This window comes from Haliotis asinina, chromosome 3 (assembly GCF_037392515.1).
Source record: "Haliotis asinina isolate JCU_RB_2024 chromosome 3, JCU_Hal_asi_v2, whole genome shotgun sequence".
Classification (NCBI taxonomy): domain Eukaryota; kingdom Metazoa; phylum Mollusca; class Gastropoda; order Lepetellida; family Haliotidae; genus Haliotis; species Haliotis asinina.
The window spans coordinates 22,199,548-22,226,256 of record NC_090282.1 but is presented as its reverse complement, the minus strand read 5'-3'; the positions used below and the strand labels follow the sequence as shown (position 1 = coordinate 22,226,256).

General features: G+C 38.2%; 1 protein-coding gene across 1 annotated transcript; it reads right to left on the bottom strand.

Moving 5' to 3' along the window:
* Positions 1–329: 329 nt before the first annotated feature.
* Positions 330–26,006, bottom strand: LOC137277668 (exocyst complex component 3-like). Its single transcript, XM_067809533.1, has 24 exons — positions 25,898–26,006; positions 24,873–25,038; positions 23,870–23,926; positions 23,029–23,141; positions 22,257–22,347; positions 21,013–21,119; positions 20,589–20,670; positions 19,881–20,029; positions 19,346–19,459; positions 18,565–18,670; positions 18,012–18,095; positions 17,575–17,648; positions 16,859–16,960; positions 16,096–16,162; positions 15,215–15,307; positions 14,873–14,966; positions 11,702–11,772; positions 11,322–11,494; positions 9,578–9,655; positions 6,456–6,608; positions 6,062–6,167; positions 5,421–5,504; positions 3,832–3,924; positions 330–1,940 (listed from the first exon to the last, which is right to left on the bottom strand). Exons 2-24 carry the CDS (start codon positions 24,984–24,986, stop codon positions 1,863–1,865), a joined length of 2,283 nt encoding a protein of 760 aa, XP_067665634.1. The 5' UTR covers positions 24,987–25,038; positions 25,898–26,006; the 3' UTR covers positions 330–1,862.
* Between the last annotated feature and the right edge of the window lie 703 nt (positions 26,007–26,709).

Below are 26,709 nucleotides of genomic sequence, written 5' to 3'. Positions count from 1 at the left end.
CTCTACTTCTTAAAACAAGCAATACACTCGCCATATCTGCGCTTTTGTTACATGCAAGCCGTTGGTGAAATATGGCTGACAACTTCAATACGTCTTCTGCACAAACATTATTCATCACGTTTCATACTTCATTTCCATTATATTCAAACATCAAAGGTATGCCTACACATTTCCATTTTGCAAATGCATGTACATTAATTTGTTCTGTCTTTTGCAATTGTTCAGAAAGACATCTAACAACAAGAACAGATGTTCCACTGTCAATCGTTCCATTAGGTTCTCAGCTTTTCTTCAAAGGTTACCTGTTCAACTATACATCAAAAGAAGAAGATATTTCCATGTTTTTATTTCACACCATCAGTGCAGTGGTGTGTATGGTGTATTTATAAATACATACAACAGAATCATTACACATGGATAATAACTGAAGGATTTGACCAGCCTTATCACACTAAATGGAAAATTGATTTACATTCAGTGATATTGAATCTGTTTGAAGGTTGTGAAAATAACCAAGTCTTCAACAGACAATCTAATGATTGACATCATAGCATCAGTCGATGTCATAAAATGCATCAACCATGTCAATAGATCTGAAAATCCAATTCTTTTACAACAAGCAGTGGTTGCTGAAGACCACCTTAAAGCAGAATCATCTCAGGGAGGCCTTGCTATTGTCATCAGCCTACACACATGCCATGACTGAACATGTATGTATACAGTCTCAATCAGCCTCAACAATGGCAAGCGTACTATATTGCACTTGATATTGGAATGATATCACAAAGTACAAAACACCTGCTTTTTCAGGAAAACAAAATAATGGAGGGAGTACTACTATAACCCACCATTTCAACATGACATGCAGTACTGTTTGTACATTTAACACATCAAGAGTTAAGTAACATTAGTCTCAATTACCTGAAGGAAGATTCCCTTAAATGTAAAAGGAAAAACAGTGTTGACAATCACATGAACAGATCACTGAAATTCTGGGATGATCCTAGGTGCTTGTGAAAAAAACAAGAATGACCGAGTAGAGTGAGTGAGTTTAGTTTTATGCCACACCAAACTTCCAGCTATATGGTGACAGTCTATAAACAGTCTAGAGTCTAGACCCAATCAACAGCATGAGCATTAATCTACAGTATTAGGATATAATGACGTGTCAAGCGAGTCAGTGAGCCTGACCACCTGATGCCATTAGTCACCTCTTACGATGAGTATGGTGTGGTGTTCCGTGGCTAGGCATGGTGTGCTGTGGTCTGGCATGACATGGCATGGCAAGGCATGGTGTGCTGTGGTCTGTCCTGGCATAGCATGGCATAGTGTGTGGCATGTTGTGTATGCATGGAGTATGAACTAGTAGACTAATACGGTGCTGGGCAACTTTATCTCATGGCACAGAGTTAAAATGGATTCACCACTGAGACATAATATACTGACTGTATGCCTACCAGTTATATCCACCAAATGTAAACCAGGGCACCTGTCTTGAAGTAAATAGTGAGGGAATGATCCATTAAGTCATGCTACAAGTAGTCAGGAAATATCCAGGTTTGTAATTATAGCACTAAGAATAAAATATTTCAGCCTTAAATTTTCTTGAGGCTGGACATACTGCCGATGTGATCAAAATGATACTCACTCACTTGAAGCTATACAACGAAACATTTATAATGCTCATTGCCAGTTCATGAACCACTTGAAGTGCAAATACATGTAGCCATAAACTGTTGCAGCCACAGGACTGTACGCTTACTTACAACTCCATGTGTTGATTTAATTTTTAGAACAAATATCTATTAAAAACTCAGCATTATATCTGAAAATACCATTCCTACACAGATCTTTGTGATCTTTCATGAATTTGCCAGCTCTGAAAAGATGCCCTTAGGCTTGTTGTTAGCGTCATCCTCTCCAAGCGTGTCCACAGCCATCTGTCAACACGAAGACAAACATGGGTTATAAACATTATTGTTGTATGTGTGAACAGGCAGGCTGGGGAGATTTACTTTTGCCCCAATGTGACCCCTCCACATGACACTGTCTAGCTGTATCTGTTGACAAAACAACAAAAACAGACTCTGTCGTAAGAGATTAGCTGTGAGGCTCTTGTTGGATGACAGTGATTTTTTTATCATTTTCATTCCGATCAGGAATCAGCGCCTTTGGGAAACAGGAAGCTTTTGGATGTAACTAAGAAGACAAGACTGTATTGAAGTAGGACATGGAATGGATTATTTATCCAGAACAGGATGTCTAAGAGGCAGTTATTTGTTGGGGATTGTATTATTAGCTTGGTTCTTTCATCCCAGGAAATGGGTTTAATTAAAAATGTCACTGTAAGGGAACTATGGTAAGGTATAGGAAGTGTGCTCTTGCCCAGTTCTTTCTCCTCAATAATATTCGACATGTTGTGCAGAAAATTTCAGAAAGTCAAAAAGCATAACAGACAGGGGGAGTGTCCAAACGCTTCATCATAAGTTATTCATTATATATTATGGCAACTAAACACTAAATGAAATTTTGTTTCCATAAATACATTTCCATATTTTCTAACTAAATACACAAGTCAACTGAAATGCTTAAATTCAGTTACAGATATTACAAAAACATTTAGTTTCCATTTTCAATTTAAATTATAAAAATAATTATGCACAAGGAAAGCATTTGGTTTGGATGTTCTACTATCAAATTCCAACAGAATGGCATTCGATCACATGAAATCCATGTCTCAGTACTGATGACAATTGTATTTAGAGATCGAACTAATTTTTTTTTTTTACTTTGTTTCATGTTAGTCATAACACAAAGGTACTGAAACATTTTTTGAATCTAAAAAAATTATAGTGGGAGTATTTTTGTGATAAATTAATGACACTACTCACAACAAATATACCTCTTTTCTTTTGGAGAAGGTGGGAGTGAACTGGACATTTGGGAGAAATGCTCCTCCGGGGAGGGAAAAGGTTTTGGGTGTGAATGGGGCGTGTGTGAAGACCTGTCCCTCTCAGTCATCTATCCTTCACTACAGTTACTAAACCAATTATATATCATGTGGTATGGATACGCTGTTATTGGTAGCTCTGTGACTCTATGGTTGTAGGATAGCTGGGAGAGTATAGAGCAAACCATGAAGGTAGACTGTTCATTTGATGTTTCTTAAAATATCAAGTATCAAGAGGTACGGCCATGTGCATGATGAAATAATTAACATCTTTGTTGAGTGTATATTTATGTCTTTTTTTCAAATTAATGGATCCACCCCTGTCCATGCCCACTCAAGAGGCAACACTATAAGAATATGATGTGAATGAACTGAAACTTGAACCTTATGTGATGATAACAAATGGTAATAAGAATATGATGGGAATATAAGGCAGTGAAGTTGAATGTTATGTAAAAACAATGTAATATGTGTTGAATATAATGTTATCACAGTATGTTATAAAATGTGTATATTATGTAAGTTGAACATAATGAAATGTGAGCATAATTCAGTATGCACATACTTTAATGTGAGTTAAATATGATCTGATGTGACAACTATTGACAATTATTTAACAAAGCTGAATACACTATAACAGTAAGTAATGAAGCTAATATCAGTGTAACTGACATAAAATGGAATGAATTTGAATACAGGAAAATGCCTTCTGCATTATGTTTCATAAAATATGTACAAGTTTTGTCAAAGACTAAAATTAGATGTGTGTGAAGAGGGACATCCCTGCACCACTCTCCATTTCTTTTAAATTAATGGCTTTGGATATTCTCCACTGTATAAAGTTACATAATATAGTGTAAGTGTAAAGTAACATAAATAACCTGTCTGGCCTCTGACTTGTTCATGTCTCCTCGACACAGGATCAGGTTGATCAGCTGCTCAAGACGGATGTCGGGGTGCTTCTTCACCAGACCCTGGAACACATCAACAGTGTGTCAGAAAGTGGGACAGTACCAGTCATAAGCAGGCACCATCACAACACTGTCACAGAAACACTATCTTAGCACTGTCACAGCAACACCATCCTAGCACTGTCACAGCAACACCGTCCCAGCACTGTCACAGCAACACCGTCCTAGCACTGTCACAGCTACACTATCTCAGCACAGTCACAGAATCAAAGCACTTTCACACATCACTATCTCAGCAGTGTCAATACATCACTATCTTATCACTGTCACAGCAACACTATCTCAGCACTGTCACAGCAACACTATCTCAGCACTGTCACAGCAACACTATCTCAGCACAGTCACAGAATCAAAGCACTTTCACACATCACTATCTCAGCGTGTCAATACATCACTATCTTATCACTGTCACAGCAACACTATCTCAGCACTGTCACAGCAACACTATCTCAGCACTGTCACAGCAACACCATCCTAGCACTGTCACAGCTACACTATCTCAGCACAGTCACAGAATCAAAGCACTTTCACACATCACTATCTCAGCAGTGTCAATACATCATTATCTTATCACTGTCACAGCAACACTATCTTAGCACTGTCACAGCAACACTATCTCAGCACTGTCACAGCAACACTATCTCAGCACTGTCACAGCTACACTATCTCAGCACAGTCACAGAATCAAAGCACTTTCACACATCACTATCTCAGCAGTGTCAATACATCATTATCTTATCACTGTCACAGCAACACTATCTTAGCACTGTCACAGCAACACTATCTCAGCACTGTCACAGCAACACTATCTCAGCACTGTCACAGCAACACTATCTCAGCACAGTCACAGAATCATAGCACTTTCACACATCACTATCTCAGCAGTGTCAATACATCATTATCTTATCACTGTCACAGCAACACTATCTCAGCACTGTCACAGCAACACTATCTCAGCACTGTCACAGCAACACTATCTCAGCACAGTCACAGAATCATAGCACTTTCACACATCACTATCTCAGCAGTGTCAATACATCATTATCTTATCACTGTCACAGCAACACTATCTCAGCACTGTCACAGCAACACTATCTCAGCACTGTCACAGCAACACTATCTCAGCATTGTCACAGCAACACTATCTTAGCACTGTCACAGGAACACTATTTTAGCATTGTCACAGGAACAATATCTCAGCACTGTCACAGAAGCACAATCTTAGGAATGTCACAGCAACACTATCTTAGCACTATCACTATAGCACTATCATAGCAATGTCAAAACAACACTATCCTAGTACTACCCCTATAACACTGTCTTGACACTGTCACAGTGAACAGTGACCATGCTGAGGTGGATGCCAGTGGTTAATAGTGGGATGACACGTTCATCAATCCACGCTGTCCTCACATTAACCAGAGCATCAATATGTGTATGTCCATGCTACTTTTCAAGTAATTATAACCATGTTCTTGTTGCATCTCTGTTCCACTCACTGTGACTTCCAAAGACAACATGGAGTTATCTTTCAGCTTAAGAACTTCAGCCAAGGAGTATAGCACGTCAAATATCGAGTTGTCCTGGGAAACACAAGTAAATATACACAGGTAAAGATTATTATCAAATATTGAAGCTACATGGTGGCAGTCTTAAATAATTGAGTCTGGACCATACAATCCAGTGATCAACAGTATGAATAGTGATTCTATGACACGATGACAAGTTTGACTACTAGATCTCATTAGTTGCCTCTTATGACAAGTCTGGGTTACTGAAGATCAGTTCTAAATCAGATCTTCACAGGTCTACAATTAGGACAAGACACAGTACAGCTGTCAGGTTCAACCTGTGCCATCAAGGTACCCACAATCAGTTCACATACACTAAATCAGGCATCCGATAAGACAAACACATAGGACCTAATCTTTAGTAGTTCATAAGCTGACGGAGGAATATGTGACCAGGTGAGTCAGTGTGTTAAAACTTGGGATGTTTGAGTGAGTTAATGCTTGAGCCTCATAATGATGAGACCAGCATGTCTTAACACTGTGAGTCAGTGTGTTACTATTTTCATCATGACACAACCTTGACACACTAAATGCACCACCACCAAGGGAGATGACTCCTGATGAGGTACCTGTTTGGGGGACACATGGTGGAACAGCTCTTTGAGGGATGTGGCTTCCTTCAACATCTTGTCTGCAGACTCTCGCCTCTCCTTGTAGTTCTTGAAGGACAGTTTTCTATAACAAAACACATCCACTTTACAATAAGCCATCAAAATCAGTTTACAGTCCAACAGAAATGTTCTCAATATCAGCAAAGTTTTAAGTACAGGTTATAATCACTTACGGTTCACTGCACAGGTTCAGATCTTCAAATACATACACAAAGATAGCTAACAACTTGCTCTCCCTGTGTGACAACATGTGCTAATGATATCATCATGAGGTTGCAGTTAAGAAAGGAATCACTCATAAAATCAATAATCCCTGCAAGTGGTTTTCAGGAAGATAGAATCAATTCATCACCTTGACAACAGAGCTCTCAGATATTCTGTGAGTATCTTCCTTTGTCCAGTTGTCACCAACATGTCAAAGTTTTTAGGTCGAAGATGCAGAAAGTCTTCATTGTAGTCTGCCCAAGTTGCACATATTATGTCTATTGCATTAGAACTGGACATCCTGCAACAAGAACCAAGAGTCTGTGTAGACATGTTATGAAGCAAACATGGCAAGAAGTGATGACTGCTGAGGAGAGTGCAATGCACATATGGTATGATTGATGACTGGTGTCTTTGTGTATCTCAGCAAGCATCTGACATGGACCAGATGCTGTCTGTGGTAGAAATAATCAAAGATTGGTAGCAGTGACCAACAGACCAAGCAATCAATCACATTTTCTCATAATCAAACACAAACAATTTGGTTGGAACTCTTCATTTTTTAGACATTTTCAGGGCCTGAAAACATGTGTTTTTCTTAGAAAACTCAATTCACTAAATGAAAAGTCATGACAGAATATTTCTTGAAGACTCCAGGACGTTTACACTCATGATATATTATAGGTAAAATGGATAGAATTATCATTAAAACGACCGCACGTTATCAGAAATGAGCTTTCCATTGTAACTTGATAATGCCCGCAAAATGCTTGACGACGGGCCATTATCAAGCCCGTTGTTACGTGACGTCATAAGTAGTTCAGCTGTTGATGTTCAATCACCTACGGCTCGTTTAAACTTGGACTCCATTATTGACCAAATATCTGGCTCACATTCGTCACATGTGCCTGTGCTATTATGCACTTTCCTGCCTGTGCCAACCATAACAATTGTACCATAAATGACAACATACAGCAACGAAAATATCGACTTGAAGCCTAACGTTGTTGATCACTGAAAACAATGGCGGCTGGTAGTATGAGCAAAGGTCAAAGTCGAATGTTGTCACTCTCAATAGTGACGTCATCTGTGTTGTTCTATGAAGTGTCTATGTTTGTAAAATGTGTCAGTGACCTCCGTCGTTTTGTTGTTGGCAGTAAATGCTTCTAAACTGATGCCGCTGTTTTTATTCTTATTTTACTAAAAATTCTATTCATTTTAGCTATAATAAGAGTAACGCTATTTTTCAGGGCATTATCATTTGCAGAAGCCCTCGGTCTTTTCATCAGCACTCCTTCGTCGGGCAGTTAATGAAAGACCTCTGGCTTCTGCAAATGATAATGTCCTGAAAAATAGCGTTACCTTTATATTAGTCATCACTTTAAAGGTCACATGCAATGTAAAACACAACTTTGCAGATTCTGGTACCTTTCGGTATGCACTTACCGAAACAAATCATAAAAAATGCCTATTCAACCTATAAAGTTGAAAAAAACGCGATGAAAAAAAAGCCCGCGAAATCAGAGTTCAAACGTTTCACTAAATTCCCCCCAGCGCTGGGGGGAAAACTGGTTTCAACAGCTGTGCTGCGCAGCGTCCATAACTCATGCGCAGTGAATAGGTTCGAGGAGCTTGAAACAGTATGCATGCCCAGCGTCTGAGGTCGTGAGCAGTAGTCTAATCTTGGTTGTGTACACAAACAAGTACATAATCTACTCGTTACGTAAAACAACTTGTTGATTGTGGTAAGCAGTCTCTGTCACAGAGAAAGCTCAGTGTCTGGTTTATTCACACCTATATGTCTGTCTGCCTGTCTGCTAAAGACAACATGCAATACACAGCTTCAATCATTTACCATGTGCAATTTGAACTTAACACCTATCAGACTATACGACATAAAGAAAATAAGTTGATTTATGACTCGTGCACCCGAGTCCCGTGTCTGCCACATTATGTAATTAGGCACGTGTGATACACCTGACATGTTTTATGTCTGTGGGTTGCAAACAAACTACATTCATTTTTTTCGGATGACTGGATCTGACGGAAACTGGTGCAAACTCTTGTCAGTTTCAAGCTTTGTACTTGGACGAATGACAGATTCCAACCACGCAGTAGTTTACCATCTCTACTGACATGATTTTTTATTGGTTCGAGCGCAAAATCAGAGAACATGTATTTTCCAAACCCAGCATCTCTATATACATTCTTCATGGATAACTACTTCTTTTCGTGTATATTATTTTGTTTGACGACAGTATATGAGTCCATACTGAAACGACGCATCAAGTACACAAAAAGAAGTTGATATCCTTAAAGAATCTTACTTTCTTGTGACTGGCTATACTTCTAAAATGTCCATCAAACTGATCATCTTTCTGCACACACAATGAACCCTCAGCATATCAGCAAATGAAACAGCCAATCGGAAGCCGTCTGTACACTTGAGTGCATATCCACCCGCTATGACTGGGTTCGGTCTCCCGAGGGCTTCGTTTCGGGGGAAGTAAGCCCAAGTACAAAATATTGCACTTTTGAATCGCGATTGTATGCTTATAATTTTCTTTATTTGTTTTTTTAAAAGCAGCAATGTATATTATATGTCATGAATAAGTGATAAATGCGTTTTAATTATGTTTGATTTTTTGGTTGCATGTGACCTTTAAAGAAGCAAGGTGCATCATGTTATACATATCTGCAATAACCAAGATAGGAAAATCTGAAAAATGATGCTAACCAGTTTCACACTAGTAATGAAGCAATCATCAATTGTGAGATTTCAACCAATTTTCAACACTAGTCTGTGGTCCAAATCACCACCAAAATGAAAACTCTACTGTTCCTGACAGATCTCCTCTTGACAGAATGGTCTTGATCAAGACGGGTTTTAGGGTTGTTTTTTTGTTTGTCTCCATACTCAACAATATTCCAGCTATATGGCTACGGTCTGTACATAATCAAATCTGAGCCAGGCAATCCTATGATCAACAGTATGAGCACTGATCAACGCAAATGTGACACAATGACATTTGCCAACCAAGTCAGGGGGTCTGACCATCCAATCCCATTTGTCGCCTCTTGCAGCAAGCATGGGCTGCTGAAGATTAATTCTAACCTTGATCTTCACTGGTTCTCCACGGCACTACTTCATTGTACAGTTAAAAACGAAACCACCCTAGAAGGTAGCCACTGTACCACACATGGTTGTCTAGGTTGCTTTGCTTATTCAGAAAACTACAGACATGACAGAGAAGGGCTTCTGGTACTCACCATGCACGAGTCATAAGTTCATTCAAGCAGTTGCTGTCTTTCAAATCGATGAAGAACTCATCCAGAATTATTCTACAGCTGAAACAGACAAAACAAGTGAGTCCTGTGATGGCAATCTGGAAATTATGGACCATACGATCAAGTGACTGAATACACTGATTCATGCTACAGATCACTAGCCCCTCAGTAGAATCCATCCTGGAAATTATGGACCATACTATCAAGTGACTGAATACACTGATTCATGCTACAGATCACTAGCCCCTCAGTAGAATCCATCCTGGAAATTATGGACCATACGATCAAGTGACTGAATACACTGATTCATGCTACAGATCACTAGCCCCTCAGTAGAATCCATCCTGGAAATTATGGACCATACGATCAAGTGACTGAATACACTGATTCATGCTACAGATCACTAGCCCCTCAGTAGAATCCATCCTGGAAATTATGGACCATACGATCAAGTGACTGAATACACTGATTCATGCTACAGATCACTAGCCCCTCAGTAGAATCCATCCTGGAAATTATGGACCATACGATCAAGTGACTGAATACACTGATTCATGCTACAGATCACTAGCCCCTCAGTAGAATCCATCCTGGAAATTATGGACCATACTATCAAGTGACTGAATACACTGATTCATGCTACAGATCACTAGCCCCTCAGTAGAATCCATCCTGGAAATTATGGACCATACGATCAAGTGACTGAATACACTGATTCATGCTACAGATCACTAGCCCCTCAGTAGAATCCATCCTGGAAATTATGGACCATACGATCAAGTGACTGAATACACTGATTCATGCTACAGATCACTAGCCCCTCAGTAGAATCCATCCTGGAAATTATGGACCATACGATCAAGTGACTGAATACACTGATTCATGCTACAGATCACTAGCCCCTCAGTAGAATCCATCCTGGAAATTATGGACCATACGATCAAGTGACTGAATACACTGATTCATGCTACAGATCACTAGCCCCTCAGTAGAATCCGTCCTGGAAATTATGGACCATACTATCAAGTGACTGAATACACTGATTCATGCTACAGATCACTAGCCCCTCAGTAGAATCCATCCTGGAAATTATGGACCATACGATCAAGTGACTGAATACACTGATTCATGCTACAGATCACTAGCCCCTCAGTAGAATCCGTCCTGGATTCCATGACAAATGTTTCAGAATTCCACAGCAAATTTGCATCAAATTTTAAATTTTTTTCAAAATATTCTGCAGTTAAATACTTGAAAATTATATAGAATTTCAAACTTCAATTCGTAGGCACAAAGTTGTCACTGTTTAGAGCTTCATGAGAAACAAGGCACAGCCAGCAGCTCGATGTTTTTTTTCATTTAGAAAGATGATCTGAAACAGCACTGTTATGAGTATGATAGGAATGACTTTACAACATCTACAAAACTTGTTGCGTTTGGTAGGCAATCTTGATTCAGCTTTCAAAATAAGTAAATTCAGCAGGAGACACATGGCAAATTCTGCAGGAAAATGAGTTTTCTGTGGACCAGTCATTTCTCTGTATGAACAGGTATTTTCCTTGATTTATTTCATAACCATGGAATCATGAAATCCATGAGGGACTGTACACGTGAACAGTCTAATCCCTCACACAACAGGGTGATGGAGGTCTGGGATGACAAGAATCACCACAAGATAAGTATTTCACTGAAGCTCTACCTGGTCACTTATCATCCATCTACTCACCACAATCTGCTAATCTGGGAGAAGGTGTCCGTCAGCTTCTGGAACCTGTCTCTCCTGATGTCTGTTTCTTCTTCCCCTTCCTCTGCCTCTTCCTCGTATTCATTTTTCAGATAACGCTTTCGAAGCTGTTTCATGTATTCCCCAAAACACAGGCAGTTGTTAGCATTGGCAATCTGTAAAAGAGACAATACAACAGTACTAACCAATGTCTAAAATATGACTTCTAAAAAAATTCCTTCACTTAATCATTTAAAAGCAAGCACATCCTCTTAACTTGAAATATCATCAGTTAAGAGTCAAAATAAATGACAAGTAACTGTAGACCTTTCCATCACTCTTTCACTATCCATACACCATGAGCTAATCAAATATAGACTTACCACATAATGTAGAAAATACTTTTGCTCATTTCTGTTTGCAAGATGTCGCTCTCTGAAGTTTTTGATTTCTCCTGGAATTTGAAGAAAACATTTGAAGACTTTCAAACATGCCCAGTACAATGACATTATTATAAAACATGAGAAGAATCAATATGCATAGAATTATATGAAAACTTGTCAATGATAAAGCAGTACAGATGATTTCACAACAACTAAAAAACCATCACCAATGATTACAAGAAGACAAAGTTACCAATATCCTCCACAATGGCAAACTACTCTTCATGAATATGTCTACTAATTATGATTACAGTATGACAATATTTTGGATGGCAGAGTGGAGGGAGAGTATTGTGAAGGAAATGTACACTACCACCAAATTCAGTCAATCATACCATATGTGCATCAAATTTTTACCACAAAAAATATAATTCATATCTGAATCTAGCCCCCAAAAGCCACATCTAGGGATCATGTTTGACAGGTGTACCATGTTTGGTTAAGTTATCACAAACAGTTTAGGACATATGCTTCAGACAAAGTCTTGCAGACAAACGGACAGACAGACAGATGGAACATGTTTGTATATCCCCCACAACTTTGTTGTTGCGGGGGATAACAACTAACATAGCAGAACCTAGAATTTCTTTCAGAAATGATAAAGTTGTACTTGGAACTAAGCAAGTGTAATGACAACAAATGATCAAGCAGTACAACAATTATCCAACAAATGATTAAACAGCATGAGAAGTATCCAACAAATCATCAAGCAATACAATTATCCAACAAATCATCAAGCAGTATGACAATTACCCAACAAATCATCAAGCAGTATGACAATTACCCAACAAATCATCAAGCAGTACAACTATCCAACAAATCATCAAGCAGTACAATTATCCAACAAATCATCAAGCAGTACAATTATCCAACAAATCATCAAGCAGTACAATTATCCAACAAATCATCAAGCAGTACAATTATCCAACAAATCATCAAGCAGTACAATTATCCAACAAATCATTAAGCAGTATGACAATTACCCAACAAATCATCAAGCAGTACAACTATCCAACAAGTCATCAAGCAGTACAATTATCCAACAAATCATCAAGCAATACAATTATCCAACAAATCATCAAGCAATACAACTATCCAACAAATCATCAAGCAGTACAACTATCCAACAAATCATCAAGCAGTACAACTATCCAACAAATCATTAAGCAGTACAACTATCCAACAAATCATCAAGCAGTACAATTATCCAACAAATCATCAAGCAGTACAATGATCCAACAAATCATCAAGCAGTACAATTATCCAACAAATCATCAAGCAGTACAATTATCCAACAAATCATCAAGCAGTACAACGATCCAACAAATCATCAAGCAGTACAATTATCCAACAAATCATCAAGCAGTACAATTATCCAACAAATCATCAAGCAGTACAATTATCCAACAAATCATCAAGCAGTACAATTATCCAACAAATCATTAAGCAGTATGACAATTACCCAACAAATCATCAAGCAGTACAACTATCCAACAAGTCATCAAGCAGTACAATTATCCAACAAATCATCAAGCAATACAATTATCCAACAAATCATCAAGCAGTACAATTATCCAACAAATCATTAAGCAGTATGACAATTACCCAACAAATCATCAAGCAGTACAACTATCCAACAAGTCATCAAGCAGTACAATTATCCAACAAATCATCAAGCAGTACAACTATCCAACAAATCATCAAGCAGTACAACTATCCAACAAATCATCAAGCAGTACAACTATCCAACAAGTCATCAAGCAATACAACTATCCAACAAATCATTAAGCAGTACAACTATCCAACAAATCATCAAGCAGTACAATTATCCAACAAATCATCAAGCAGTACAATTATCCAACAAATCATCAAGCAGTATGACAATTACCCAACAAATCATCAAGCAGTACAACTATCCAACAAGTCATCAAGCAGTACAATTATCCAACAAATCATCAAGCAATACAATTATCCAACAAATCATCAAGCAGTATGACAATTATCCAACAAATCATCAAGCAGTACAATTATCCAACAAATCATCAAGCAGTACAATTATCCAACAAATCATCAAGCAGTACAATTATCCAACAAATCATCAAGCAGTATGACAATTACCCTACAAATCATCAAGCAGTACAATTATCCAACAAATCATCAAGCAGTATGACAATTACCCTACAAATCATCAAGCAGTACAATTATCCAACAAATCATCAAGCAGTACAATTATCCAACAAATCATCAAGCAGTACAATTATCCAACAAATCATCAAGCAGTACAATTATCCAACAAATCATCAAGCAGTATGACAATTACCCTACAAATCATCAAGCAGTACAATTATCCAACAAGTCATCAAGCAGTACAATTATCCAACAAATCATCCAGCAATACAATTATCCAACAAATCATCAAGCAGTACAATTATCCAACAAATCATCAAGCAGTACAATTATCCAACAAATCATCAAGCAGTACAATTATCCAACAAGTCATTAAGCAGTATGACAATTACCCAACAAATCATCAAGCAGTATGACAATTATCCAACAAATCATCAAGCAGTACAATTATCCAACAAATCATTAAGCAGTATGACAATTACCCTACAAATCATCAAGCAGTACAATTATCCAACAAATCATCAAGCAGTACAACTATCCAACAATTCATTAAGCAGTACGACAATTATCCAACAAATCATCAAGCAGTATGACAATTATCCAATAAGAGATCAAGCAGTATCTGCTCCAAAATGAACATTATGATGTTATGTATAATATCGGTTTGTTTTGTACCACGTTAACAGTATTATAAAATGTAGGAACAAATGAGCGCTGTATATACATCCTAAAACATGCGCATGTGAAAGGTGTAAACTATTATCTACATGTATTATGGACCAGTGGCCTCCTTACTGAATAAACTGTCTGTCTGTCTGTCTGTCAAGCAGTATATCAAATATCCAACAAATCATCAAGCAGTATGTAGTATTTAGCTCAAGCTCAGTATGTAAGCACAACAAGATAAAACAACATAATATACCATTAGTCCCTCACAAGACTTGGTCCTCATCAGGGTTGTTGATTGCTCACTGTTCAACTAACCTTCATACTCTGAAGCATATTGACTCAGTTCATCAGCAAACAGCTCCAACACCTTCTTCACTAGATCTTGACTTATCAGCTGTGCCACTTGAAGCTAAAGTTGACAACAAAATAACCATGTATACTATACATTTCTACATAACATGTTCTACTCTCTTTAGTTTTTCAGAAGCACAACAGACAGTAGAAATTAGAAAGAAATATAAACAGCTGCCCTGGTTTATTCACCAGAGTGGTGTGTGTGCATGTGTTTGTGTGTTATTTAGCATATTTATAATCATCACCATCAATAACATCATCATCAGCAATAGCATCACTATCATCCTGCTCCATACTACTCACATTCTGCTCCATCATCTGGAAGATAATGACTGGGAGAGGAGTGTTGAAAAAGCCATCTGCATCTGCTTCCGGCTGCTCATCCTTGAACCAGTCCTGCAAATAACGGTGACCAACAGAGTGAGTGAGTGTCTTTAGTTTTATGCTGCACTCAATATTCCAGCTATATGAAAGCATCCGGTAAATAATGGAGTCTGGACCAGACAATCCACTGATCAACAGCATAAGCATCAATCTGCGCAATTGGGAACAAATGACGTGTCACCCTAATGAGCAAGCCTGACCACCCTATTCCACTTGTCGCCTCTTACAACAAACAGGTAGGTGAACAACAGAAGTTTAACATGCAAGTAGATTGGAGATACATGGAAAAGGAAATTCTAGAGAAATACATTATATATCTTGATATGCTTGATACAAGAACCTGTAAAATCATTATCCCCAATAAGTCTGACAAAATCTATTGTATACAGATTGCTCAGTTGGAATGAGAATGGTATAACATGCTACTGACAGCAGCATTACGCATCTAACCCTCATTAGCAGACTTGGTCCTACCTGTCTAAGCATGAAACAATAAAGAGTGAGTGTGAGTGAGTTACATTGCTCACAACATCCCAGATACATCAATGCGTGTTGGTGTGATGTGAGAGGAATGCCTGGATTCTTGGCCTTTACCATTTTTGTGAAACACACAAGTAGACTGTGGCACTGACAATCCTTGAAAGGGGGCTTGAGCCCAAAGTCAGAAGTTACTGGGCCACCAAAGTTACAGCACAGCAAAACCAATCACTGCACCTGGGGTAATCTGGGTTAACAATGCCTCCACTACACTCGCTAAGGAAGTTTCTATTAATTACTGAGTGCAAGAGATAAGGACTGACCTTGTAATCTGACTTCAGGGCATTTCTGGTCCACTCTGCTATGTTGCTCTTCATGTTTTTCAGGTAACTAAAAGAAGGGAACAGCTGCCATGATCTCGGGTTAGCTCCGCTAGCCTTGTCAGACAGGAGCACACTAATACAGACCCTTGTAGGGTCATCATAAATATGAGCAAGTTTTTCACTACCTCATGTGTTCGGTCTGATGTAAATACCTGCTACAGCAATTCATTTACTCATAAAGTCCCTCATCACAGACACCAATCTCCTGTCATGGCAAGTTACAGCCTCTTGCATGCCATGTTACAGTCTCCTGTCACACCTTATTGTTACAGTCTCCATTTCATGCAATGTTACAGTCTCTGGTCATGCCATGTTACTGTCTCCTGTCATGACAAGTTAGAGCCTCTTGCATACCATGTTACAGTCTCCTGTCACACCTTATTGTTACAGTCTCCATTTAATGTCATGTTACAGTTTCCTGTCATGCCTTGTTACAGTCTCTGGGCATGCCTTGTTACAGTCTACGGTCCTGCCATACTACAGTCTCCTCTCAATACCTAATGTAACAGTCTCCTGTCTGATACAGTGACCTGACACACTATAACACATGTTTATCATGCCATGTTAGCTTCCGGTCATGTCATGTTTCAGTCTCCTGACTTGCCATGTTACTGTCTTCTCATGCCATGGCACAGTCTCATCATTACAGTCTCCTGTCATGCATGCTACAGTTTCCTTCCATGGCCCGTTACAGTTTACTCACTGGTTCTGCAGATCCTCTATGACGCTGTTCTCAAGTAGAGGACCCAAGCCTAATTCCCTTGTGTCGATATTTAACCCTGGATGACGTAACAGGTCTGGCGAGCTGCAGAAACAAACAGATGTTGTAATGATGACAATAACACACACTCTAGGAAAATAAAAATAAAAAATATGATGGATAACAACTTCTACATCATATTATGCTGAAATGTTTGAGATTTGATTCTCATACTGTTTTCAAGTGTGGTCTTGCTTGACAGAATAAATATCTGTACTAGAACCTGTCATCCATAAAGTATGATTCCTTTCTCAATACTCATTAGTCTAAAACGTCAACCAAACAGATAACTCTAGAAAGTATGCATATGTACCTTCCAGGGACAGGAACATCACTTAACCATGGTAACTCTGTTGTCCAAGGCTATCTCAGTACTGGTCTAACAGCATACTTTCGATATAAGTTGCACAACAGCCAGTATTACAACGTAATGTCACCTAATCTCAATAGAAGCTTTTCTGGGTTCAATTATATGACTCAAGCTCAAATGGGCTCTGCTGAGGGGATCATTTTACATTGTCTATATTTATATACAGACTACAGCATTTGAGAGTCTACATAAAATCAACACAACTTGGTACCTCAACACAAAAAGTATCAAGTATTACTTCACACCAAACGTCTTGACTGTAACCTGATATAAAATATCTACTACTTACTCATAAGCATGGACCCACTGTAGAAGGGAGACAATCTCATTTCCCTCCAGTTCCTGGTCTATCAGCTCCACCAGCTGTAACATCAGGAGAACATTTCTATATGACACACGCAACATTTGGAGTGAAGGGGAGTAGGGAGATCAACATCACAGTGCTACCCTGTGGGGCTGATTATGTTCAACCAAAGCAATTGCTTCAAAATGAATTCTGGGACACTAACCCTGCATTACTGCTAAGTCACATTTGTCGAATGTAAGATTAAGGACATATTTAACACACAGAAATAATTTAATACAAAGTGAATAAACTCCATCAGAGATTCTTTTAGGCCTCATTTTGCAAACTTTTACTTGTAATAGCCAAAAACATATTGGTAAAATATCACAACTTAACATGTTAGTCTCAATGTCCTGGTGGAGATTACTCTTTACACTTACATGACTTCCAAGGGCTTTGTGATACATCTGGACGTATCGCTTGACTATTTGGTACTCCGGGGGAAAGACTGGAGGCAACAGTGTCTGCAACATACAGCCTCTTTGTCATGAAAGCAGCATGCATGTACGTGCATGTGTGCAGCAGAAAGACACAACCTCACAGGAAGTGTAATAGCTCAGAGTAATCAGTACAGAAAATTATGGCATATAGACAGACCTTTCCTGAGTGATAAGCTGCCAAAATCATCGATCACCTTCCACTTGACAATCATTAGCTGTAGACATGAATACTCCTACTGACCCACCTTGAAGAACATCTGCTTGACAATAATGACATTGTGACACTAACATTCATACTTTATCCAACAGTGAACATATACACTTACCAACTGCATGAATATCAGCCATCAAGTGTAATGGAGGCTGACAGGCACTGGTGCACTACCTGGTCAGGATATGCAGTAGGCTGGGTGAATCATATTATCTGATTTTGATACAATGTCCACATTTGGCCTGGAAGGATCTCGAGACATTCACTCCCTCACTGACTCACCTTGACCACCTTCAAGTTGTCAATCATGAGCTGTCGGGTCAGCTCCAGGTGCTTCACTAGCCACATCTTGTCACCAGAACGGTCATTCAGCTGGTTCCCCTCAATCCTGAAATGTCATAATGAGACAATTTATTATAACACAACACCAAGGTCCATTGAGGCTGTAGTTCTAGTTTATTTACCATGGTTGACTGTATAACACAAATCTGAAACAATGTATATGAATATATAATGCTCCATCAAAACATCAATTTTATCACACTAAATTCATTGCACATTGCTCAGATAACAATTGCTGTACTACCACTGAACATATAAAGAGAACTCAAAATACACTGACATCACAAAATTAATGCTTCTAATGCTCTAAAGACTTAAATGAGTTAAGATATTAATTCCATAAAGCTCAGTGGCTTGTCTATGTCACTTACATAGATACAGTTGTGTGGTTCGCAAAACAAACTGAGTAAAACTCACCACTTTCTTAAGCAAGGAAGCCCATCTTTCAAAATGACAATCTATATTCACATTTCAAAATTTCATGACTTAATTCACTCTGACTGTCAATACTGTCAATACTCTGTATGCATAGTTTGTAACCATCCTTTTGCACTGATTAGGTTATTATAAGTGAATCTTCCTCCAGTGATTGTTAAAGGTCTGCCAAAAGTTATGAGATTTATGGCAATTGTTGACGCAAAATGTGTCATGATACTATAAAGTGATCAGAAAAACTGACATATGTTCTTTTTTAAAATCATCGTCAAAATGCATCACTTACGTGGCAGTAATGGACTCTTCAAACACAGCAAAGGCCCTTTGCCTCCAGTTCTTAGGACGTCCCGGGGGCATGAAGCCCGTCTGCTCCTTCTTCCTGCTCCAAGCCTGATCCATTCTGAAGGACGGAACATTTCACTGCATCTTGAGTAAACAACGTCTTTATTTGTTATCTAAAGACACACTCAGCAATATTCAGACTGTATGATGGCAGTCTGTAAATAATCAAGTCTAGATAAGACAATCCACTGATCAATGTTATTGGCAACAAATTGTGCAGTTATAGTACTGTAACATATTATCAGCCATTTGACTAAGCATGACCACTCACCATATAACAACCAAGATGGGTTTCTGTGATCATGTTCTATCACCATGTTTCCACAATAGCAAACTATGTGCTAAGTCATGACAACAGTGTATAATTCAAAACCTGTGAAGGTATTTTCACACTTCAAATAAATAACAGAAAAGGAGGATTCATTTCATAATGAATTTTTTACTGCTGATGAAAACATGAAGCAAGGGAGGTAACTCACCTCTCCTCCCTCTCAATGAGCCTGAGAGCTGTAACAATGAGTGTTGGTTCACGTCGGACAGCTTTCAGAGTTTGGTGCAGGATTATCCACAGTTGTTTGCCAAGATCCTCTGAAAGTTTTTCTACATCAGCAAAATACCTCTTTAATGTCTGAAATGGGAGTGAGACACAGTCTTGAGAAGATTTATAATGAATGTCAATTATGGTGATGAAATCTGCATTAGCAGTCTTCCATGGCTGAAATCTCATCACTGAAACTATATGACTTTGTCAACCTATATCAAACTCCAGTGATTTATCACAAACTATGTCTTCCTATTCCAACAAGTCAAGTTTCTTTCATTTTAAAAGCACTGCTGAGAAGGTCAGAATGTGACATCACCAGTTACAGTGTTACGGTTCATAAGACTGCCTCGTATTTAGTCACACACCTTTTCCAATTATTCATTCCAACCTATATGTATTAAAACATGACAACAATCATAAGTGCAGTCCAAACAAATACATACACTTAGCATGCAGAATGATGCTAAATCATATTATTTACACATTCGTATTTATTATGTTTTAGAGCAATATTTTGCTTCCTATTTAGAACCAAACAATGTGGATTAATACATCATATTGGTGACTGGAATGTCAACCACTTCACTCCAGGAAAAAGTACACTGCGTAGAGAACTTGAAGGGTTACGGAGCAATGCACTCACATTATTATCAGTTGGGCTCTGGTTAGGCTGTCGGTGAAGTTCAAGTAGCAGGTCATCTCGAGACATCTCAAGGTCAGCCAGGCTGCACCAAACAAATCAAACAGTATTCCCAATTGTAAATGGCATGTTTCTCTACCTGACATTCATTATTCAACTATTACATCCTCCAACTGAGTCAAATGTTTTGCAGAAATACAAAATCACAAGAAACATCACCACAATCACAAAACACAAGAAACAGTAGAATAGTTACCAAAAAGATATAAATCTGTGCTAAATGACACGTGACTATGTTTGATCTGACCGATTGTTGTTAACACCTCACTCATCAAAATTTAAGTTGTATGACGATGGTTTCTAAATAATGTTGTCTCAACAAGGCAAACAAGTGATTGACAGCATGACCACCAACTGGGAAACTCACTGTTTATGTGCCTGTAACAGTTTTCCATCGTTGATGAGGTCCCTAGTGCGGGACACACTCTCCGGAACTGTGAATATGTGCTTCAAGTTTTCCTGGGCAGCTGCAAGCTGAATTACAATTATTTTTTTATAATTTTCAATATACCCTGCTCACAAGCGAGTAACATTTTCTATGTAGCCCTACTGGGAATGCCAAACTCATTTGATACTTTATCTCGAATGACATTAAATCACATAAGATGTACAGAAATTTCCAACATTGGCAACTGCAAATCAATGGACGGGAAATAACTCTAAATCTGTTCTTCTTGTTGTCTGCAAAATCTAGATATGGCTACAATATAAGTTATCACATCGTGTTGAGGGAAATACAGGGTTTTATCAGTCCCTGGACTGATAAATCCCAGTATTTTCCTAGACACGATGTGATAACGCATTTATCTAGTTGAATGTTTTCACTAGATCGAAACAAAACAACACGCAGCACACAACACGTTTCATTGCTGCCATGTTGACACCACCTGATCGTTTCACCTAAATGCACCGTACGTTGCTAAAGGCTTGTCGATGCACGCTTTTCTCAATTCACATCATCACCGAGGCGTAGCGGGGTGATATGACTTTCATAGTGGGAGTACACGACTTTTATACTCCCGCTCGCGGATCGTGATTCTTACATGAGGCTAGATATAAAGCTTTGTACCAGTGCTCCAAACAATTCAAAATTAACATTGAGGTGTTCAGTAAGATAAATACATTGTTCACTGATCCCTCGGGCCCATAGGTTGAAGTACCGTTGATGATTGTTTACGTTTACATAACACAACATAAACATAAATCAAGAGTACATCAAGCCATGTTCCACTCATAACCAGTGAACAACTTATATTGTCACTACTCCATCCATTTAGTTTCTTCTACAAGCATAGGCTGATGGGGGTATCCTATATCTGAAACTCTGTTTGGTGCATATAAATTGTGCAACAACACAAGCTTTCCCCTCTAAAACACATGCTAAACACAGCCATGTTCACATTCCAATACTGTTATTAGACCCTAAAGGCCAAAGAGCTGAAGATTTCTCCAGTAGTGACACTTGTATTAGCATATTTTGTATAAAAGTAAAGCGAAAGTATTGTAATATTTACCTCACCACTGACATTTTCAAACACACCATCACAAAGTTATGATGTACCGAGGGATAAACTTATATCTGTGGTTTTCTATGGTATTGGGAAGGTATACCTGGCAGAACTCTGAGTTTTCTCTCTTCACCTCCTTCAGTTTGTCATGTAACGGCTGAATGGACTTGTAGTTTTCATCCACCTCGTCCAAACTGGTAGAAACATAATACCAAGAGTTACATCCTTGCTGTTTTCATGATAGAGAAACCATGAGATTCCACTGATTCAACAGATTCAGATGACACTTCTAATTTATACAATGTTACTGTTGATACTCAATTTCTAAAAATAAATTGCATAATGACCAATAGTTATACCACTCTTAAAATTTGTGAAAAAAAAACAAATAAATGTTGAAGAATTGTTTTAACTGGGGTAAGAACAACTCATTGATATGACATACAGATAGACCCAACGGAGAAGAAAGTGAGGCTTTTACTAATTCTTTCCCCACATAAAACTTTGAGCATTACTTCAACCAGCCTTGATATCTCCAGGGTCTATGTCTGTGTTCTGACTGCTATCACTGGCAAGCTCTGTTGTAACAGCGGCTTTGTTGATTGGCTACTGTGAGATTGCAGGGGCAGTAAAAGGAGGTAATAAACTTACTGAGCCAACCCATAGATGCATCCAGGGCATAGTGGAGACTTATCGGAATGTATACCCTGGAAATATCGAGGATGTACCTCAACACTTTACTCATTAAAAATTCACAACTATCAACACACATGTCAAATAAATTGAAATAATTAAATAATGTTAAACTGTCATCTTTCTTCTAGCACTTTAACCTTGAAAATCTTCAAAAAAGATTGAAGCTAGTCTGTCCTTACGATTGTTTGATTTCATATACATCCTGCAGAGCACTCTGTAGTTGGTTCAGTCCGGTCTTCACACCATCCAGCTGTGACTGTACAGCTGTCTTCAACATGGCCTCCACTGATGCCTGTGATCACACCAGGAAAGTACATCACAAAACAACAACAACGCTCTTTCAAACTTCACTCCTTCTCTCTAGTGAACACAGCATTCCCATTTTTCCCCACTCCTTTCAGACAAGTGTTACTTAACATACCTGTTATTGCAGATATTTATAACATGATGCAACTTGCTACTTCAAGTGATGACTAATGTATCATGAACATACATTTCCTGGAGTCTTCAAGAAATATTCAGTCATGACTTTTCAATTAGTGAAGTGAAATTTCTAAGAAATAAACATGTTTTCAGGCCCTGACAACTTAGAAGATATGTTCCAAAAAAGCTAGTGTTTCAAAATGAAAACAGCAGTTCCAAAATCATTTGTGTTGATTATGAGAAAATGTGATCAACTGCATGGTCATTTGGTCACTCCAAACTTCGATTAACTCAGTAAATTGGAACACAACTAAATGTAACAAATGTTACCTAAACCACTAAGACATCTGCAAAACAGAAATCTGTTTGACAGGCAATTTAAAAGTTGATGAATTTTGGGAAAATGGTTATAATTTATGGATAACAACTTCTGTATTTTATTATGATACAATGTTTCAATATAGCTTCTTATACCATTGTCAAAGGATTTGTTTATCCCAACCCTTATTCCCATACCACATCATCGTCTCCCCAACCTGTCCCATTTTGACACTGACAAACATTTAAAGGGTCTGTTAATTTGAAAAAACAACTCACCTTCTTACGGGCTGCTCTTCTCTTGAATTGATCAACCTTTTCCAGCTGCTCTGGGCGCTGAAAACATCCATATGAACTCAATACGATCATACTACAGATGACTATTAAAACATTCATGCTGAAACTGAACCTGCTGCAAACCACTAAATAAAAATAAGTGTCCAGCAGATTTAGGTTACATTGAGAATGTTTTTAATATACTAATGTAATATAAGTCTTTAATATATGAGGTAGGACCTGGTAAACTTTTCAGCAGACCAGTTACTATCGAAATTATAATCTCTTAGCACTAATGAGCTACACATCCAGACCAGATTATCTGATTGCTGTATTTTGGAAATATCAACCTATTGCTCTCTTAACTCACCGTTAACCAACAGTGGGCCTACTTTCAATGTACACCTCTTACAAGCGGGTACATTACAATGTACCCCGCTGCAAATGGCGACTCATTCGGTACTTCATGGCAGTACTTCTTTACTTCGAATAACATTGAATCAAGCATGTTGTACAGAAATTACTGATGTTTTGCAAATGCAAACTAACAAAAGGGAGATAACTCAAAATCTGTTTTTCTTGAGTCGTCTGTAAAATCTAGCAATGGCTATGAAAGTTTTGCCTCGCATTCCAGTGAATAAATTTCTACAAAATGTTCAAATGTAGTCCCTTGTGAATGTTAAGATGGAGAATTAAACCACTGGAATTACACAATACAATATCTGCGGGGAAAACAGCAAGATGGAAGATTCGAATCATATGATTCACATAGGTTGACTGAAGTGTAAGATCCGATACCCAGGCTTCAAACAGTTCAGAATTAACACTGAGGTGTTCAGTAAGATAAATATGTTGTTCACAGGTCCCTCAGGGCCCATGGGTTGATGCTCTATCGAGGGAACATAAACAAACCCCGAAGGTACATCAACCAATGACTCCCTCGTGACCAGTGAACAACTTGGATTATCTCCCTTTCTCCTCACCTGTAACAAGTTTTTCCACTTACCTGTAACAAGTTAGCAACATATTTCATTGCAGCTTCCCTTGCAACTGTTTCAACTCGACCAAGATCCAAGGGAGCAGGAGCTGGCCCCTGATCATGGCCTTCATCTGACATCATAGAATGATTTCCTCGAACTACAAGGTAGTTTTAGATCTGCAGGAACATCAGTCTGAAAAGACCATGATGATATGATAATGCATTTTGTTGTGTAACTGATGAACAAATACTGATTTTCTTCTCATAATTATTTACCTCCATGTTTTATTTTCTAATCAATGTTTGGGACGATAGCCTTTTACGGGTCCATGCCTTCAGCAATTAACCCTAATGCTAACCTAATCCTAAACCCTAAGCTAACCGGAACTTCCGGGGACCCGTACAGTGCATTTCACAACTAACTAGCTTAAAAAGACGTTTCTTTGATTATCTGAACATTCTGTTCTTGCCCAATAATTTCAATCATGTAAGTACTATCATGCAGTTCGCTTGAATACGAATGTTTCTGAGAGATTTGTTTCACGATTCTTGAAACACGTCAGTCTTATCCAAGCGTTACATCTCTGTTGCAGGAAATGGGAGAAAAGTGGGTAATAATATTTATAAATTGATATATACTAGAACTATTAACAAACCCCATCACAACCATTACACAAAAAATACTAAAAGCCCTAAAATTAAGTACATCATATAGGGTTGTACCACTTTGTTGCCTCTGTTAATTCCGAAAAATGTATATATGTGATGCATATTTGGCGTAGACCGTTAAACAGACCTCTTGTCGATGACATACGACTCCAAAGATATATTCAGGCTCAACAACTAGGGCAGTACCAAGGATATACTAGTACCCGGAAATATGTGAAATCTCTACACTGGCCACTCAGCTCTAAAATCTCTCGCTGACAGTCACAGTCATGTTTATCATTGCGATCAGTCGTCATAAACAATCTCTTTTGTATAATCATTAAAGCTACAAATATACAATATGTGTAGTTGTCCAAGTAATTCAAAATTTCAAGTGCACAAACCTTCGATATGTACGTTTCAAGACAAAACGTGAAGAACAATGTACCGTTATGTTTACGCCTACAACATGGGCGCAGACATATTGGATCTCGTAACTTCACGGAATCTCTCGGTATTTTACGTGCGCTTCACACTGAACGTCTTTTCTTGTGGAGAAGTGGCACCAGTTTGGAAAAAAACATGTCACATTACGACAGACACACAAGATCCTCTTTAGTTGTATCGTATGACAAAAGGTGTCAGTTTAAAGTTGTTTTTTATACGTTTAAGCATACAAGATATTCAGTACAGAATATTTCGGAATGTTTATCAAAGTTCTCTTTGCAATGATGCATGCTGTAATGTATTTATAATGAAGGAAAACATTTGTGGTTCATTTAAAACAGAAAGATAATCAGAAAAACCTCATATGTTCTTTGCGATATACCAGTAACACCATGCAGTCCCAATCATTATGTGTATTCCATCTGAAATATACAGCAAGTGACTTGAACCAACAGACAGTACAGTAAATCTGTCAGATCATTGAGTGTATTTGTTGTAAACGTTTTCTGTGGATTCTTGGCTTCATTAAAATAAATCAGTAAATGTTTCATTAAAAGCTCTTTCCTGTTCTTATAACCCTCCTACCACTACTTGTTCTCTGTTGTTGGGCTTCTAGTAAGTAATTGAAATATTTCAAAGAATAAAACCAAATACAAAAAGAACAACGTAAACACACTCAGGCCATTGTAAGCAATGTATTATGTCCAGTTAATGTAATCAAGATCTTGCTGGTACACAGGTGGCCCATCACCCAAAGAGCAACAATTTA

Excerpts from the sequence above, each read along its gene's own strand:
- LOC137277668 (XM_067809533.1), bottom strand. The coding sequence starts at position 24,986 with ATGATGTCAGATGAAGGCCATGATCAGGGGCCAGCTCCTGCTCCCTTG. Across the intron at positions 20,671-21,012 it reads CTGTTACAGGCACATAAACA|CCTGGCTGACCTTGAGATGT; the intron begins GTGAGTTTCCCA and ends TGTTTGGTGCAG. Across the intron at positions 20,030-20,588 it reads AGAGCCCAACTGATAATAAT|ACATTAAAGAGGTATTTTGC; the intron begins GTGAGTGCATTG and ends CTCCCATTTCAG.